The sequence below is a fragment of the Taurulus bubalis genome, assembly GCF_910589615.1.
Source record: "Taurulus bubalis genome assembly, chromosome: 3".
Taxonomy (NCBI): domain Eukaryota; kingdom Metazoa; phylum Chordata; class Actinopteri; order Perciformes; family Cottidae; genus Taurulus; species Taurulus bubalis.
Window position 1 is genome coordinate 39,999,668 of NC_136591.1, and position 18,094 is coordinate 40,017,761.

An 18,094-nucleotide genomic window follows, 5' to 3' on the forward strand; every position below is an offset into this window, starting at 1 on the left:
TTTTGCTCCCAATCTGCAGCTGGGATGGAGTTTGAGCAAATAAAGACTGGTTCAACAAGACAGAGTAAAATGAGCGGGAAAGTGAGAGCAGACAGGTGTAAGTACTTGAGTTTACTAACAGTGTTGCTGTCACGGTTCAGCGCCACGCTGTTCTTTAAGTTATTTTCATCCTGTCTGCCTGTCTGTATACTAACTGTCCTGTCATTCCAGATCCTGCCACTCACACCTGATTACCACTCATCACCGTCACCTGGCCTCACGGCCATCTCACCTGCAGCCCGTTCCCTCATTAGCTCACTATTTAGGTCCCTCACTTGCATGTGTCCTCTGCCAGATCGTCTTGTGTTCTTGAACCTAGCTCTCCAGCATTCCTTGTGTGTAACCTGTAGTTACCTGTTAAGTAAAAGAGTCATATTCTGTACCTCTGCCTTCCTGAGTTGTGCTTTTGGGTCCTTGGGTTATCGGGCCGTTACATTACGATCTGGCCAATTATGGACCCAGCACAACCTTCTGCAGCAAGCCGGTTCGAGAGGATCGAGAATAGTGATGGGACGATGATACCTCAAGGAGTGTATTGACACACTAAACAAACTGTGTCGGCACTGTATTGATACTGTGTTGGTCACCCAATAGTGACCCCTGCAGTAGTTATAAAATCATTGCAGGTAAAGAAAGTCCTTGTTCGTGTAAATGCTAAAACTGAGTTGGTATGTAAAATATAGCAAATTAGAGTAAAAATTCAGAGTTACAATTTTGTAACTTATGTGCACATTTGTCAACTTAACTGTTAAATCATATGAAATAAAAGACCAAAAAGTGATCAGTTCATGAATTTTTATTGAGAAACAAAAGTTTTTCGAGTGTCTTTGCTCCAAGGCGATTTCTCCTCTTACACACCAGCTCCCCAGCCTTGGAAAATACTCTTTCGCATGGTACAGACGATGATGGTGAGCAGAGAGTTTTAAGTGCAAGTTGATGAAGATGTGGGTATATGTTCTGGTTCCATTTCCAATATTGCAAAGGATCTTGGTTTCTGGGTGTGTTTGTTTCTGCCAGGTAGCGTTGGACTTCAATAATGGAGTCAGCTGTTGCGTTCCTCGTCTTCTGGGTCTCTGCAACCTCCATATCTAAAGTCTTCCAGAGATTGTGCCCTAAAAAAATAGTTAATCATTACTTCATTATCACATGATGAATCATATCACAAAGTGCCACAAAAATGTATTTTCATACCTGAACTGGGTTCTGACCCATGTGAAGAGCTAGGCTCTTCTTCTCTTGGGTCAGGCTCTTGGCTCCTCATTTCTTCTGCACATTCTGACTGCAGTCTCTTCACCGCTTCACTTGCCTTTTGCTGACTAACAAATCCATTCTTTTTAAATCTGGGATCTAACAGAGTTGCCAGAGTCATCACACTGAGAGATTCTATGCCGCAAATAGCGTCAGTTAGCCGCTTCCTCAGGTTTTCAGCCAGTTGCTGAGCAGCTGTTTGTGTCACTGTTGTGGCCTGACGTTGAAGCTCAATGTGGAGCATTATCTCATCATGGGAATGACCTTTGACCCAGAGACCCTTTTTTCCTCAGACAGTTCTCTTGTAGCTTGGTCAAAAGGAACAAGAACCCTGAGCATCTCTTCAATGATCTGACATTCTTCTGGAGTCAGTGGAGTGATGTCAGGTTTTAATGAGGCCAGTGACACCCAGACTGCCTCCTTCTGCTCAGTCATTCTTTCAAACATTTGGTAGGTACTGTTCCATCGTGTTGGCACCTCGTTTATTCATTTATGGCCCGGTGTTCCCAGCTGTTGCTGTATTTGAGTGAGCTTCTCTTTAGCAGTCACGCTCGATCGAAAGTATGTCACAATGTGTCGTGTTTTGTTGCGTATTTCAGTTATTGTTGGGATTTGATCGCATGATTTTCTCACAATTAAATTCAGGGAATGGGCTATACAAATGGTATGCCGTATTTGCAGCATTCGAGCACATGCAGTCATGTTTGCTGCTGCATCAGTGACAAGACACCTGACCTTTCCTGCTATGCCCCACTCCTCCATGAGGCTCCTTTTAACCGTGGCAATGTTTTCTGCAGTGTGTTTCTGAGGAAAATGCTGCACTGCCAAGACTGATGAATGGAGTTCATGGCTTTCTTTGTCCACATAGTGGCCAGTAACAGCTAGATATGCCTCCATATTCATGGACGTCCACATATCAGCTGTTAAAGTAACAGCAACAGCACTCTGGAGGTCCTTTTTGGTTTTCTCCTTTTCCTCCTCATATCTCTGGCTCACCAAGTCCTTGATGGTCTGAAAATAACCATACAAATACTGTTACACCACTAAAATATAGTTATATAGTTAGTACAAACATATAATTAAAATTCTTAAACATACCTTCCTGCTGGGTCGAGCATGCGAGGGTACAATAAGCTTCAGGAGCTCCCTGAATCCCTCATTTTCAACAAAGCTGAGTGGCTGACAGTCTTTGATGATCATATTGACCACTGCCTCATCCACTGCTTGCTTGTTAGGAACTGCAAGCCAAAAGGAACTATTTTGTCAAAAGCTTAATAAAAGGACTGTAATTCTTACAAACAATATCAAATAGACATAAGACGACATGGTGGTGTAGTGGTTAGCACTGTTGCCTCACAGCAAGAGGCCAGCCGCGTATAGCCATAGAGGACTTTCCAGACGGTACACAAAGTCAGCGGTTTGACTCCCACCTCACCCAAATAAATTGTCAGCTCCAGAATGTGAGCAGAACACAAAACAAATAATCAAGCTTTTATCATTTATTGTGATGTAATTATGCAAATAAGATATTAATCTCCAAAGATCATGCTGCAGATGTACTTATAAGGCACAACAGATGTTTATTTTACACATCTGTGCACGTATGCAGCTGATCATATCTAAATGTTTGATTATTTAATGTTCTGTGCATTGAAGACAGTCAAAGTGATGATTTCAAGATATTTTATTGTAAAACACAGCTGAATTCTAAAATGCACAGTCTCACAACACAGTCTCAGTACTTGTATGTACAATGACAAAGAATCTGAATGTGAACAACACAGTCTGTGCAGTAATGATGTCACTTCTTCTTCTCTCTGATCCACCTGTCCCTCTCAGCCTCATAGAAAGCAGATGCTGTGAAGTCCTTCCAGGTCATCTCCTCCACCATGCCCTGGTCCTGGTACAGGGAGAACACTCTGGAGGGGCAGTAGATGTACTTCCCCTTCTCCCCAGGGAAGCTGCTGTGTATGTGAGGGCTGCTGGGGCCCTGCTTCAGCGGCCGGTGGCAGAACCGGCACAGGCGACCTGTCGGCAGCTCCACCGCTGACGTCCTCTTCTTCCTCTCCTCTGACACCTTCCTCCACTCGGCCCCCCTCTGCTTTGAGGCCTCCAGCTCCCGCTCAAAGAAAGGAGACGCTGCAAAGTTCTCAAAGGACATGCGGGGGTCTTTGAGGCCTTCGCCTGCGTAGGCCTCAAAGACCTTGGTGGAGCAGTAGAAATACTTTACAGTTTTAGATTGATAGAAGAAATGAACAGAGGAACCATCAGCAAGATAACGCGACTTTGGCTGACCGCAGGCTAAACAGTTCCTCGTCATCTTCTTCTTCTTCTTCTGCTGTTGTTGCTGTTGCTGCTGCTGCTTCTCTAGGATCTCCGTCACCAGCTTCTCCACTGCATCCCGGCTCAGTGACTCCTCCTGGGGAGCAGCCACAGGTGGAGGGTTGAGGGTGGCAGCAGGCAGGGTTGTGACCGGCACACTGACCGTCTGGCTGCCGGAGGTCAAACTCTGCCACAGCTGCTGAGTCTCCAGCACCTTCTCTGGGCTGGTGTTGAGAGAGGAGCTGGTGGTTTGTTTTTTTTTGGCCAGATGCTTCACATATCTGGAGATATGTTGGCATGTGGTGGGGTGGATTAAAGTGTTTGGGTCAGTGCACGACCTCTGGACCATGGCAGCGTAGTCATCATCCACCTGCTTCAGCATGCGTGGAGCTCCGTGGTGCTTAATCAGAAGCTCGTTGATGGCAGCTCTCATGGCTCCTGTCCACCGGCTGTGGTCCAGGACTTGGACGATGCCGCCGGTTTTGATGGATCCGGTGCGAGTGGCTCGAGGAGAGGAGGATACGGGCAGCGGTGCTGTAAATAAATACAATGTTTAAAGCACATGTTTATTATAATGTCTATTGTTAGAATACAATTATATGGCGATATGTTTTTTATATGTTCATGATTATTGTTAATAAACAACATATTAAGACGATTGTCTTGATATTATGTCCGCTGCTGGTTCTAACTGTCTATATGAGAGGTCATCTGAAAGCTACCTGTGGCAGACGACGACATCAAGGGCGGCTGGAACTTGGCCTCAGACCCCTGCTGGAAAGACAGGATGCGCACAGCTGCAAGTGGAGGCTCCTTGACAGTGAGACTGGTCTCCTGAAATAAAGCATCACATGGAGATGACAATAGTTATTGACAATCTGATAATAGTTATTGATAATTGACCGGGGGATTCATCTGGATTACCTGACAGCCTGTGGCATCTGCAGCTTGAGGGAAATTATCCGTCTCCATGGCGACAGCAGCTGCCATGTTTGGCTGTGACTTGTGCTTCTCCCAGTCCAGAGGAACAGGACGACAGCCGGGCTCCACATAGTCAAGTCCAAACCTTTCCCCTGTGTCTCTGTCGGTGATCTGCAGAGCTGGATATTTTGCCTTTGCCGTCACCTTCGAAGACAAAATGTTGAGCTCTGCTATCAACGCGGGGTCGAACACACCAGGCAGCTTCAGGTCCACCAGCCTCTGGAAGTTCCAGCGCACCACTCCCGTCATGGCCTGGGCCTGAAATAGTTCGCAGGACACCCGGTTCCCAGTCACCCACTGGGCTTGGTGGGAGTGGAAGCCCTCCTGCTGAGAGGTGCCTCTCACAGGGATCCAGATGGGTACAGCAGCTCCCTCGCCCTTTGTGTGATTTAACTGCAAGGTGCCACCAAACCTATAGAGGGTTCCCTCCCCCACCTCCCCCGGGTCGCTCAGGCAGCCTCTCAGGATGTGCACACGCTGAATCCTCCACATGTTCAGCATGGAGGACTTGAAGAGGAGCAGATCGTTGGCATCTTTTGCGAGGTGGAAGTGATGCAGGACGTCTTCTACCCTCTGCAGCAGCTCTCTGGGCTGTGGCACCTTTGTCCTGCAGTGCTCTCTGGTGTGCTGCTTGGTGGGATTAGCAGGAGAGATACCACAGAAGGTGTACGCCTCCCTGAGCCTCTGGAGATCTCCCTGGTCCACAACAAGGAAGGCTGCAGAGAGGAACTGGCAAAAAGAGCTGTAGAGCGAGTGATGCTCTGAGACACACTCTCTGGTTAAGCGCCGCATGCAGTGAAACAAATCCAACTTGATGGTGATGTCAGTGTTGAATTTGGTCCTTGAGGCGCTGTTGTTAGCCAGGTTTCCAGACGTGGCCTCTGAGGTCCTCCAGCAGTCCCATGAAAGCTGCTCCTGGGTGCAGGACCCTGAAGGCAGCACAGCAGTCCCTAAAACATGGGAAATAAATTCACAGCCTAAGTACAAACTCAGCCTCAATATGTTTTACAGTATAAAATAATCAACCTGAAGTTTTCCATGTTTATATCTTTTCAGTCAGAAAACACTTTAAACTGAATAAAAAAATAAAAAAGACAACAAAACTATATAACGTCCAAGTCAAAAACAAAAAATGAAGTTTTCAATCTAAACTGGTTCTTCATACCTGTCCACCCACTGGTAGCCGGCCTTCTCCACTCCAGCTGCAGTGTAGCGCTGAGACAGACCCTCATACATGGGATGAAGGGACCGGTCGCACTCTGACTGCAGCATCACCCAGCTCAGGATCATCCAGTTCTCGTTCATGATGGCGTATGAAGACACGGTGCCGGACGACAGCACCACCTTCCTCGCCACCTTGCGGGTGTGGTCGGACCTCAGTGTCTGTCCGAAGGTGCCCTGTAGCAGCAGAGTGAGGTGCTGATGCTGCCGCCGGTACTCACGAACCAGACAATGCACCAGGTAGTGTGAAGATATGGACACTCCACACCAGCCGTCAGCGTCAGAGTATCCACCGAATGGCTCTGGAGCGTCGGCCTGTCTGAGGAGCCCGGTGATGGTTCTCTGGCCGTAGACTCCGGCCTCAGCGTCCCTGACGTTCTGCACACTCAGCAGGTAGGCCAGGTGAGCCCTCTCATATTTCAGATGCAGCGTCTCTGTCAGCTGCTCGGACATGTCTTCTGGTGATCTGCCGCTGCGCCTCATCTCGTCCATCACTGACTTGCAGACGGCCTTTTTGTGCGTCAGGAACGCCGGCACCATGTTGCGGAAGCGCTGCGGGAGCTTCTCCAGCCACTGAGGCTTGTCCGCATGCCAGTACTTCTCACACCCCCTGCAGGTGAGCCGGGAGGCTAAAATGTAGTACTGACAGCCGGTGCCAATAATGACCCTCGGCCTTCCAATGCCGGACGATGCTACGTGAGGGTTGGGACAACCGTAAAGACAAGGCAGGTCGTAATTGTTCCTCGCCCTCTCCATGAGCGCGTGCTCCGGCTTCCAGATGAAAAAAGGGTGAAGCTGAAAGTACTTTGGTGACGGCAGCTCGGAGACGGCGTCTATGAGCTCGGGTTGAGGTGGATGACGCCACAGGGACAGCATGTTCATTAGGTGACGTACTGGACGTGAACCCGGCCACAGCCCCAACGCCTCTAGCTCCGCCTTCATCCACAGCCTCTGCTGCTGAGAGCACTTCCACTGAGCAACGTCATGATCATGAGCAGGGACGGAGGATGCAAGCTGGTGTGGAGCATCGACAGAGACGGCAGGAGCTGCACATGGAAGAAATGTAAAACCAAATACAACATTACATGTACAATAAGAGAATATACACTGAAGTGCTGGATGGTCTGGCTTAACACAGAGAACGATATGGCAGTGACTGAAGGGGAAATAGGTGAGTGGGCCGGTGAGAGTGATAGAGCTGACAAGGTAATACAGAAGGGAGTGAGTGCAGCAGGGTGGGCAGGAGAACATGCACGCTGAACTGTGACAAGGACTACATACTTTGCATCAACACATTGGGTTCCTGATCTGCTATCACGAGCTGAGGGCCGATGGCGAGCAGCTGAGGAGGGACCGGCAGCACAGCCTTCACTGTGGATTCAAAGAACAGCAAAGAAACGACACACAGTTAGAACGACTTCCAGGACGGTGGAACGTGAGGAGGAGAGTAAGATGATTACCTTTTACTGGAGCTTTAGCCACAAGGGGCTCATCTGGCTCAGCAGGTCTGGAAACAGTCACGGTAGCCGGCGACTTAGTCCTGTGTGCTGTAAAAACAACTCTGCGTCATTTTCTTCACACAAAGTGTGTGTTCAGTGTGTGTGTTCAGTGTGTCTTTACCTGTTGCTTCTGCACACTGAAAATGTCCTTTACTTTAATTGCAAGTAGCGATTTTGTTTATTTAACGAAAACCAATGTATTTGTGTTTGTAAACAGGTAAAGCACAGAAACTATATCAATATATAGTATAAACACAACCTGTCAATAAAAGATGTGGCATGTTAGCCTACATATGTATATGTAGGCTAACATGCCACATCCTGGAATGATAATAAAAAGTATGCAAAAAAAAAAAAAAAGGAAAACACTTACCATCATCGGTGACATGTTAAATCCTTCAGTTAGTAGGAGAGTAAGAGAACACAGGCATGAGAACAGGCCTGAACACGGCCAAAACAACAAACTATTTGAGAGAGAACAGTAATGGGAGGGGAATTCTGGTGAACACAGAATCCTCCTCCACACTGATTGATTGAAACCTGTTGGTGAAGATACAGCCGGGGTCCTGGAGACGGCTGCTGGTGGCCCTGAAAGCACAGGCGATGACATTAGATTGTTACATGTACAGTACCATGTGTATGAAAGCTCTGTTTGTTAAAGTAGATCCACTTACTTAGTTCAGTGTGGAATTTGGACGGAGACAGATTCAGCATCTCTCTCTCCAGCTGCTCGTCCTCCTCAATTACTACGAGATGAAACATTAACATGAGGTGTGTTTGGACACTGAATGTTCACAACAAACTGTGTTTGCATGCTTTTGTGAGCTGACCTAGCGTTGTAGGCGCTGAAGTAGCTGCAGGTGGTGGACAGGACTCAGCCCTCTGCTGCTTGAGGATGTACTGCTGCAGGTTGTACATCCTGCTGTTTCTGATGCACTTCACTCTTGAAACGAAGGCCGCATAGCCATCAGCCCTGCTCTCCCAGATCTGCCCCCAGGTGTTCTTGGCCCTGGCTCCAAAGCCGACAGTAGTGTCACCCTCTGTTGCCGCTGGTGAAGCAGGCTTCCTGGAGACGAGGTACTCCCTCAGGTCCTCCACCTCCTGGAAGCTCCTGGCATAATCCAGAAAGGACAGCAGGCTGTCCTTACTGTGTCCTTGAGGGTTGAATGTACCGTCTCTCTCCTCCTCTTCTACCTTCTTCATTAGGTAAATGGTGTAGCCAATGTCGTTTTCAAGGAGCCACCTGAATAACTTCCCCTTGTACTTTCCAAATTGCAGCACATACTCCCCCATCACCTCCTGTCTGTCTGACACATCCCCTCCACGCTGGAGGACCAGAGAGAGAGCATTGGTCCTCACAAGGTCCGGTCTCTGAGCACAAGACTTGTCCTGGAGCGATGGGTCTGTTTTAATCTTCATGGCCTCATCAGAAGGGTCCTGTCGCAGATGGCCCGATGGACCCGTTCTGAACAACACCGCCTTCCTTCCTGGGAAGAAGTTGATGGTCTTCTTCATCATCTCCTGCACAGCAAAACACAATGCACTTCATAGACAGAGTCCCTCACGGTAACGGTGATCAGCATGTGTAATAACTAGGTAACAGCATGTGTTATGACAGACAGGCAGGCAGACAGTCAGATAGACAGGCAGGCAGACAGGCAGATAGACATGCAGGCAGACAGGCAGCATCATTATTCTGTTGGTCACAGTTGTATTTACCTATTCAAAAGAATATGATTCATGAAGATTCAAATTACTACTGTTAATGCTGACAACGTTACACACACAACAATATACATGCATACATCACCTCACACACACAACAATATACATGCATTTTAACATACCTGGGGTACTCTCACGAGTATCTGCCAATTCTTCATTGCCATGCCGAGCTCTATAATGCCTCAGCATTGATGAAGTGCTCTTATTGATATAAGATAGCTCTGTGGAGCAGAGCCGACACTTCACCTACAATAACATAAAAAGTTAATTTATCTGAAAACAATTCAAACCTCTTACCAGAACATTGCATTCACTTGTTAAACAAAATAGACACCCTATCTCATGATTACGAGATCAGGATCTCATAATTACATGATGACATGAATAAAGCAACTGTAAGGCTCTTTAACTGACTATCATATGAATCACAGGTCATTCACTTGATAAACTGATAAAGTGATTGCAATGCGCCACCGTAAAAAATAGTATATAAAGGAGAAAAAGATTTACCTTGTTTGGCGTCACGACGCAGCAGTCCAGGAGCAGGCTATGACGGCGATGACCGCCCAGATGCTACAACTGACGACGGCCCTGACCCAGCTGGTAGCCGCTGCGCCGTCTCCTGCCTCTCCACGTCCGGCCTCTCCACCTCCGGTCTCACCGGCGCCTGTGCCAACACACGAGCCTCGTGTGGGTACCCCGGAGCGCTACGCTGGAGAACCTGAGGGCTGCAACCCATACATCACAAACTGCTCCATCCTGTTCTCTCTGCAGCCCCACACCTTCGCCTCGGAGGAGGCTAAGGTAGCCTTCACCATCAACCACCTGACTGACAGAGCGCGACTGTGGGGTACCGCTGAATGGGAGAGACGCACGCCGGCCTGCTCTTCGTTCCTGTTTTCGGCAGAGCTTCGCAAGGTTTTCGGGGCAGTTTCCAAGGGCCCAGATCCAAGCGGGGGACTAGCGGAGCTGCGTCAGGGAGACCGGACTGTGGTAGATTATGCCTGGGAGTTTCGAACAAGAGCACGCCTTAGCGACTGGAACGAGGCAGCACAGTGCGAGGTGTTCTTGACTGGGCTAGCGGAGTATGTTAAAGATGAACTGATCTCTTTTGATTTGCCTGCCAGTTTAAATGGCTTAATAGAATTGACTTCCCGAGTGGACAGACGCATCCAGGCAAGGCGACAGGAGCGACGCAAGGGGGAGACAGATCGCCGCGCTTTCAACCAGCGCCGAGCTCCTCCGGCAGCCACCAGCTTCACCTTGGCCTCTCAACCAGTGGAGGTTGAGCCCATGGAGGTAGGGCGCACCAGTCTCACCCGCGAGGAGCGGGAGCGCCATCGCCGGGGAGGTCTTTGCCTCTACTGTGGCCAGGCTGGTCACTTTGTATCCCGGTGCCCAGTAAAAGACATGGCTCGCCCGTAACAGGGGAGGTACTGGTGAGCCGAACCACAAGACTCTCTCCCAACCAATGACCCCTTTTCCACGCTCAGCTGCTACTCGTGAACGGATCACAGACCCTAGCTACGTTCATTGACTCTGGTGCTGATGACAGCTTCATTGACGAGGACCTAGTCCGTCAGCTGGGTATCGAGCGGGCACCGCTGCCATGCCCTGTTCCTGCTAACGCTCTGGACGGCCACCTACTGGGGACAGTGACTCACCAGATCGAACCAGTTCGTATGCTCCTGTCGGGTAACCACCTGGAGACCATTCGGTTTCTTATCCTGCGGTCACCCCAGCATCCACTAATCCTGGGACACCCCTGGCTCCGTCGCCATAACCCCCACATCGACTGGGCCACAGGGGCCATCAGGGAGTGGAGTGCATCATGCCATCTGATCTGCCTGAAACAAGCTGCTGCAGTTCCGCAGTCAGCTTGCCCCAGCTCTGCGTCGGATCTGTCAGGAGTGCCTACGGAGTACCATGACTTTCGGGAGGTATTCAGTAAGGTCAAGGCCACATCCCTGCCCCCACATCGTCCCTACGACTGCTGCATTAACCTGCAACCAGGCACCACCCCCCCCAGGGGCCGTCTCTACTCCTTATCGGCACCTGAGAGAGAGGCCATGGAGGCGTACATCAGTTCCTCCCTAGCTGCTGGGATCATCCGTCCCTCTTCTTCACCTGCAGGTGCGGGGTTCTTCTTCGTAGGGAAGAAGGACAAGTCACTTAGGCTATGCATTGACTACAGGGGCCTCAATGACATTACCATCAAGAACCGCTACCCACTCCCACTCATCTCTTCTGCCTTTGAGTTGCTGCGAGGGGCTACCATCTTCACCAAGTTAGACCTACGTAACGCCTATCATTTGGTCCGGATCCGAGAGGGGGACGAGTGGAAGACAGCTTTCAACACCCCCACTGGACATTATGAGTACCTGGTGATGCCCTTCGGTCTGACTAATGCCCCAGCCGTCTTCCAGGCACTGGTGAACGATGTGCTGAGAGACATGCTGAACAAGCAGGTATTTGTCTACTTTGATGACATTCTCATTTTCTCGAGGTCCCGAGAGGAGCACATCCACCATGTTCAATCGGTCCTCCAACGCCTCCTGAGGAATTCCCTGTTTGTGAAGGCAGAGAAGTGCGAGTTTCACGCCTCTTCTGTCTCCTTTCTGGGCTACATCGTGGGACAGGGGATCGTGCAGATGGACCCTGCCAAGGTGTCAGCGGTGACGTCCTGGCCCATCCCTGACTCGCGTAAGCAGCTGCAACGATTCCTGGGATTCGCCAATTTCTATCGGCGGTTTATCCGCAGCTATAGCACCGTGGCTGCCCCACTCACGGCACTTACCTCATCTAGAGTGCAGTTTCGGTGGTCACCTTCGGCTGAGGAGGCCTTCCAGAACCTGAAGGCCCGGTTTACGTCGGCTCCCATCCTGCAAGTCCCCGACCCAGAGAGACAGTTTGTGGTGGAGGTGGACGCCTCCGATGTAGGGGTGGGGGCCATCCTGTCCCAGCGGTCTGCCAGCGACCAGAAGCTCCACCCGTGCGCCTTCTTTTCCAGGCGGCTCTCACCGGCAGAGAGCAACTATGACGTGGGGAACCGAGAGCTGCTTGCCGTTAAGCTGGCCCTTGAGGAGTGGCGTCACTGGCTTGAGGGGACCAGTCTGCCATTTCTGTGTTGGACTGATCACAAGAACCTTGAGTACATTCAGTCCGCTAGGAGACTGAACTCTCGGCAAGCCAGATGGTTGTGGTACTGTTCAATGTTACTCATGACAGCTCTAGGTTGGGAGGCCAGAGACCAATAAGAGGAGGGAGTCAATGTGTGGGGCGGGGTTGAGACACGGGGTGAGCTCGGAATAAACATGTTGGCTTTACTACACAGTCTGTCTCACGCACGTTATTAAGAGAACCCGACATGGTGTCAGAAGTGCTGTGTAGCTAAAGCAGGATATGTACAAGTTGTACTACTGTAGGGACGTAGGCAAAAGTTCGGAAGAAGTGTTCGGTGAAGTTAGATGAGTAATAACGAGCAGGACGGGGAAGTAGCTACCGTTAGCATGGCGGCTAACGCTCCCGGCGCTACGTTTAACATCCAGCCGCCGCAGCCCTTCGATTTTTCCAAACCGAACGACTGGACGAAATGGATTCGGAGATTTGAGAGATTCCGTCAGGCAAGCAACCTGTTTGCAAGCTCCGAAGACAACCAGGTGAATACCTTGATATACTGCATGGGAGACGACGCAGATGACGTCTTGAGAGGCTTAAAACTAAGCGCTACAGACCAGCATGTATACACAAAAGTGAGAGACGGATTGGAGTCGTTCTTCATTGTTAGAAAGAACATTGTGTATGAGCGTGCGCGCTTTAACATGCGCAAACAGGAGGCAAATGAAACAGTTGACGGTTTTGTAACTGCCTTACATGCATTAGCAGAGCACTGCAATTATGGGACATTGCATGACGAACTAATCAGAGATAGGATTGTAGTGGGACTGGCTGATGCAAGGCTCTCCGAACGCATGCAGATGGAGAAGGATTTAAACCTGGAAAAAGCCATTAATATGGCAAGACAATCAGAGGAGATAAAAAAACAACAAAACACATTGAGGAGTGATGCCAGTAGTGTAGGGCAGATGGATGCAGCCACTGTGGACAGAGTGTTCGAAGGCAGGAAGCTAAAAGAGAAGCCCAGGTTTAACAGATACAAAAGTGATGGAGCAAAGCCACACTTCGGCAGCCAGAGTAAACAGCCACATAGTTCCCAGTGCTACAAATGTGGTGGCTCACCTCACCCTAGACATGAGTGCCCTGCCAACGATGCAAAATGTTATTCATGTGGAAAAAAAGGTCACTTTCAGCGTGTCTGTCGTGCAGGCGGAAATGTGGACGGTATTGAGACGGAAGAGGAGGATGAAAGTTTCTTCCTGGGTTCTGTGACGTCCGACAAAGCTGCATGGACCGTTAACATAGGAATAATGAACACCACAATCAGGTTCAAACTCGACACCGGAGCGGATGTCACTGCTGTCGCACAGACTGATATGAACCGCATATTTTCCGGTACGCAGCAGCCTGTTCTCCAGAAAGCAGAGAGACCTTTGCTTGGTCCGGGACGGATGCCGCTGGATGTGTCAGGGTTCGCCAGTATGCAGCTGAGAAATGGAGTCAAACAGTCCATGCAGAAGGTTTATGTGGTTAAAAATCTGAGTACGCCTTTGCTTGGATTTCCAGCCATTACAGCCCTTGGCCTGCTCAAACGTGTTGACGGCATAGATGTGGACACTCTCAAGTCGACGTACCCTAGACTGTGCAGTGGGCTAGGTGAGGTGAAACGGGCATATCACATAAAACTTAAACCAAATGCTGTGCCTTTCTCTCTGAAAACCCCTAGGAGAATTCCCCTGCCGCTGGTGGGGAAAGTCAAGGAAGAGCTCCAGCGAATGGAGAAGCTGGGCGTCATCAGCCGTGTGGAGGAGCCAACAGACTGGTGTGCCGGAATCGTGGTCGTACCAAATTAAAACAGTACACGACTGAGACTGTGTGTGGATTATACTGGCTTGAATGGGTATGTGTGCCGTGAAAAGTACATTCTGCCGTCTGTGGATCAGTCCCTTGGAATGCTAGCCGGAGCAAAGGTGTTCAGTAAATTGGATGCTAACATGGGGTTCTGGCAGATCCCCTTAGCAGAAGAGTCAGTCATGTACACCACATTCATAACACCCTTCGGGCGGTTCCATTTTAACCGCCTTCCCTTCGGCATCAACTCGGCACCTGAACACTTTCAGTGCATGATGGCGGAAGTCATAGAGGGGTTGGAGGGTGTGGTCTGCCACATTGATGACTTACTGGTGTGGGGGCGGGACCAAGACGAGCATGACACTCGACTCCATGCTGTGCTACAAAGAGTAGAGAAAGCAGGCATCACCCTGAATGTGGAAAAGTGTGACCTCTCACAAGAGCGAGATGGCCTTTTTGGGCCACATCATCTCAGCCACGGGCATCCGGCCCGATCCGAAGAAGACGGAGGCTATCACGGAGATGAAGGAGCCCACAAATGTGAGTGAGATGAGGAGTTTTCTTGGCATGGTCAACCAGCTGGGGAAATTCATTCCTCAGCTGGCGGAAAAAGACAAAGCACTCCGCGACCTCCTCTCGAAAAAGAACTGCTGGGTGTGGGACACGGACCAGGTAATGGCGTTTAAGGAGCTGAAGGAGGCACTTACTTCTCCTCCAGTGCTGGCCATGTATGACCCAAACAGGGACACTAAAGTATCAGCCGATGCATCTTCGTATGGCTTGGGAGGCGTTATTCTCCAGAAGGTGAACGGTGAATGGAGTCCTGTGGCTTATGCATCGCGGTCACTTTCTCCAACGGAGCAACGCTATGCACAAGTGGAAAAGGAGGCTCTGGGCCTCATATGGGCCTGTGAACGGTTCCGGGATTACCTCCTGGGAAAGCATTTCGTCCTGGAGACCGACCATAAGCCTCTTCTCAGTCTTCTTGGAGCCCAAGCACTCGATCTTCTGCCGCCAAGAATCCAGCGCTTCAGGATGAGGCTCATGCGCTACTCATACACAATCATACATGTGCCAGGGAAGTCACTCTGGACAGCAGACACACTGTCACGCTCGCCTGTGAAAGCAAGCATGTCCCCAGATGAAAACGAACTGATGGAGAGCACAAACATATATGTGGACTGTATCATTGAAAATCTGCCTGCCAGCCCCTCATACATAGAAAATCTGAAAGAGCAGCTCAATGCTGACAATGTCTGCTCACGGGTCATGATGCTGTGCAGAGAAGGATGGCCAGCGCATGATAAACAGGAATCAGTGCTGAAAAACTACTGGCTAGAGCGAGCCACACTCACAGTGGAAGACGGGTTGCTCCTAAAAGACTCACGGCTGGTCATACCTGCAACGCTGCGGAACGATGTGCTGGCCAAGCTCACGCCAGTCTGTATGGTGGCCGGGACTTGGTCAGCAGATAAATGACATGGTACTCAAATGCAGAACATGCATACAAGAGAGACACAATCACAATGAGCCGCTCATGCCCTCAGAGCACCCTGACCGACCATGGCAGAGGTTGGGGGCGGACCTCTTTGAACTGCTTGGTAAGACGTACTTACTTGTCGTCGACTACTTCTCGAGATATATTGAGATTGCTCTCTTATCCCACACCAGGTCCACCGACATCGTCACGCATCTAAAGGCAATCTTCGCTCGCCATGGCATCCCGGAGGTAATGATGTCAGATAACAGACCTCAGTTTTCTGGACAGGCCTTTGCCTTGTTTGCAGCTGCATACGGATTCAAACATGTCACCAGCAGCCCAAGGTTCCCGCAAAGCAACGGAGAAGCAGAACGGGCAGTCCAGACGGTGAAAAACCTTCTAAAGAAGGCAGATGATCCCTACCTGGCTCTACTCTCTTATAGAGCCACTCCTCTTCAGAATGGATACAGCCCGGCTCAGCTTCTCATGGGCCGACGTTTACGCACCACGGTGCCAGCTGTTCCCTCTCATCTGGACCCTGCACTGCCTGACAGCTGCGCACTGGCTCGGAAGGAAAAGGAGAAGAGGATGTCAGATGCTGCACATTACAACAGGCGCCACCGTGCAAAAATGCACAGTGTCTTGTCACCAGGAGAACATGTATGGGTCACCAACGCTAAGACGTCGGGAACTGTGATCCAGAAACACTCTACTCCTAGATCTTATTTGGTGGATGTACCTCAGGGGGTGGTGAGACGTAGCCGTCTGCATCTGATACCTCTACAGGAGCCTACACAAGAGAGGACATCACCACAGCAGCACACGTCAGAGCAGGCTTCCATGTCACCTGCTGCGACACCTCCAGTGTTACCTGCACAGTCTCCCACTCTCAGAACTAGGTCTGGGAGAGCCATCATTAAGCCCGATAGGCTTAACTTGTGAACAGATATGAAATGAAAGAAATCTTTGAAATATATGTTGAGTTATTGTTGTGTTATGGTGTCATGGTCATGGGAAGGCTTAGTTGAAGTTAATAAGGTTAGTTAAAACACGTGATGTTACGATGTGAGAATTCAGGGAACTGCAGTTGTTTAATTAATACACTTGTTTCATACTAGTTCCAATGCTCACCAAAATGCCTAACATTGTTTTCCTTACAGGGTTCAAATGGTCTGATGGGAACAACAGTTTATTCTTTGTTATCTTGAAAGGGAAGATGTGGTACTGTTCAATGTTACTCATGACAGCTCTAGGTTGGGAGGCCAGAGACCAATAAGAGGAGGGAGTCAATGTGTGGGGCGGGGTTGAGACACGGGGTGAGCTCGGAATAAACATGTTGGCTTTACTACACAGTCTGTCTCACGCACGTTATTAAGAGAACCCGACAATGGTCTCTGTTTTTTACCCGGTTTAACGTTTCCCTCTGTTACCGGCCCGGAACCCGTAACGTCAAGCCGGACGCCCTGTCACGTCAGTTTGTGGACAAGGGGGATTCCACCCCTTGCACTGACAAGATCCTGTCTGCCCCTGTTCTGGTTGCCTCTATCACCTGGGAGGTAGAGGAGCGAGTCAAGGCTGCCCTGGAGGCCCAGCCCGGGCCGAGCTCCTGTCCCCCTGACCGCCTGTTCGTTCCCCAGACCCTGAGGTCCGAGGTCCTCCAGTGGGCCCATAGCTCCAAGCTCACGTGCCATCCTGGGAGCCAGCGTACTAAGGATGCCTTGCAGCAGAGGTTCTGGTGGGCTACTCTGGAGAAGGATACCCGGGAATTTGTCAACGCCTGCCCTGTCTGCAACCGGCACAAACCTTCCCACCAGGCTCCCGCTGGTTTCCTGCAACCTCTGTCGGTGCCGCATCGGCCCTGGTCTCACATCTCCCTGGACTTTGTGACCGGTCTCCCGCTGTCCAACAAGCATACCACCATCCTAACGGTGGTAGATCGGTTCAGCAAGATGGCCCACTTTGTCCCTCTGCCCAAGCTCCCCTCGGCCAAGGAGACTGCTGAGCTGGTTCTGCTGCATGTCTTCCGGCTTCACGGGCTTCCCACGAATGTAGTCTCCGACCGGGGTCCTCAGTTCACGTCAGTCTTCTGGAGGGAGTTCTGCACGCTAATCGGGGCCACAGCCAGCCTGTCATCGGGATTCCACCCACAGTCTAATGGCCAGACGGAGCGCAAGAACCAGGAGATGGAGACAGCTCTACGGTGCTTGGTCTCCGAAACTCCAGCATCCTGGTCCCAGCAGCTCCTGTGGGTGGAGTATGCTCACAACACCTTGACCAGCTCTGCCACTGGAATGTCCCCGTTCCAGTGTGCCTACGGGTTTCAACCTCCATTGTTCTCGGCCTTGGAGAAGGAGGTTTCCTGCCCCTCGGTCCAGGCTTTCGTCCGCCGCTGCCACCGTACCTGGGCCAAGGCCAGAGTTGCGCTCCTCAGCTCAGCCAACCGGTACTCCGCAGCGGCCAACCGGCGCCGCTCCAAGGCTCCCACCTACCAGGTTGGTCAGAAGGTGTGGCTGTCGACCAGGGACCTACCCTTGCGAGTGGAGGCAAAGAAGTTGGCACCCAGGTTCATCGGACCATTCGAGGTCCTGAAGGTCATCAATCCTGCAGCGGT

The 18,094-nt window shown here is 50.5% G+C and overlaps 2 protein-coding genes across 2 annotated transcripts; both read right to left on the bottom strand.

The window, feature by feature from the left end:
• Positions 1–2,962: 2,962 nt before the first annotated feature.
• LOC306734101 (uncharacterized protein) lies at positions 2,963–5,964 on the bottom strand. The gene is made up of 4 exons (XM_079215433.1): positions 5,756–5,964; positions 4,534–5,540; positions 4,332–4,443; positions 2,963–4,143 (listed from the first exon to the last, which is right to left on the bottom strand). The coding sequence occupies exons 1-4, from the start codon at positions 5,820–5,822 to the stop codon at positions 3,089–3,091; spliced, it is 2,241 nt and encodes a 746-aa protein (XP_079071559.1). The 5' UTR covers positions 5,823–5,964; the 3' UTR covers positions 2,963–3,088.
• Positions 5,965–7,099: 1,135 nt separating this feature from the next.
• On the bottom strand, positions 7,100–8,709 carry LOC306734107 (uncharacterized protein). Its single transcript, XM_079215439.1, has 6 exons — positions 8,141–8,709; positions 7,985–8,056; positions 7,851–7,898; positions 7,684–7,706; positions 7,272–7,358; positions 7,100–7,182 (listed from the first exon to the last, which is right to left on the bottom strand). The coding sequence occupies exons 1-5, from the start codon at positions 8,601–8,603 to the stop codon at positions 7,329–7,331; spliced, it is 636 nt and encodes a 211-aa protein (XP_079071565.1). The 5' UTR covers positions 8,604–8,709; the 3' UTR covers positions 7,100–7,182; positions 7,272–7,328.
• Between the last annotated feature and the right edge of the window lie 9,385 nt (positions 8,710–18,094).

Bases quoted from the DNA above. Each gene is read 5' to 3' on its own strand.
- LOC306734107 (XM_079215439.1), bottom strand. From the start codon at position 8,603: ATGGGGGAGTATGTGCTGCAATTTGGAAAGTACAAGGGGAAGTTATTC. The intron at 7,707-7,850 runs GTTTCAATCAAT...TACTAACTGAAG, and splicing joins GGCTGTATCTTCACCAACAG to GATTTAACATGTCACCGATG. The intron at 7,359-7,683 runs GTAAGTGTTTTC...TTGTTTTTACAG, and splicing joins TTAACATGTCACCGATGATG to CACACAGGACTAAGTCGCCG.
- LOC306734101 (XM_079215433.1), bottom strand. From the start codon at position 5,822: ATGAGGGTCTGTCTCAGCGCTACACTGCAGCTGGAGTGGAGAAGGCCG. The intron at 5,541-5,755 runs GTATGAAGAACC...CCCATGTTTTAG, and splicing joins GGCTACCAGTGGGTGGACAG to GGACTGCTGTGCTGCCTTCA. The intron at 4,444-4,533 runs GTAATCCAGATG...GCTTTATTTCAG, and splicing joins CAGATGCCACAGGCTGTCAG to GAGACCAGTCTCACTGTCAA.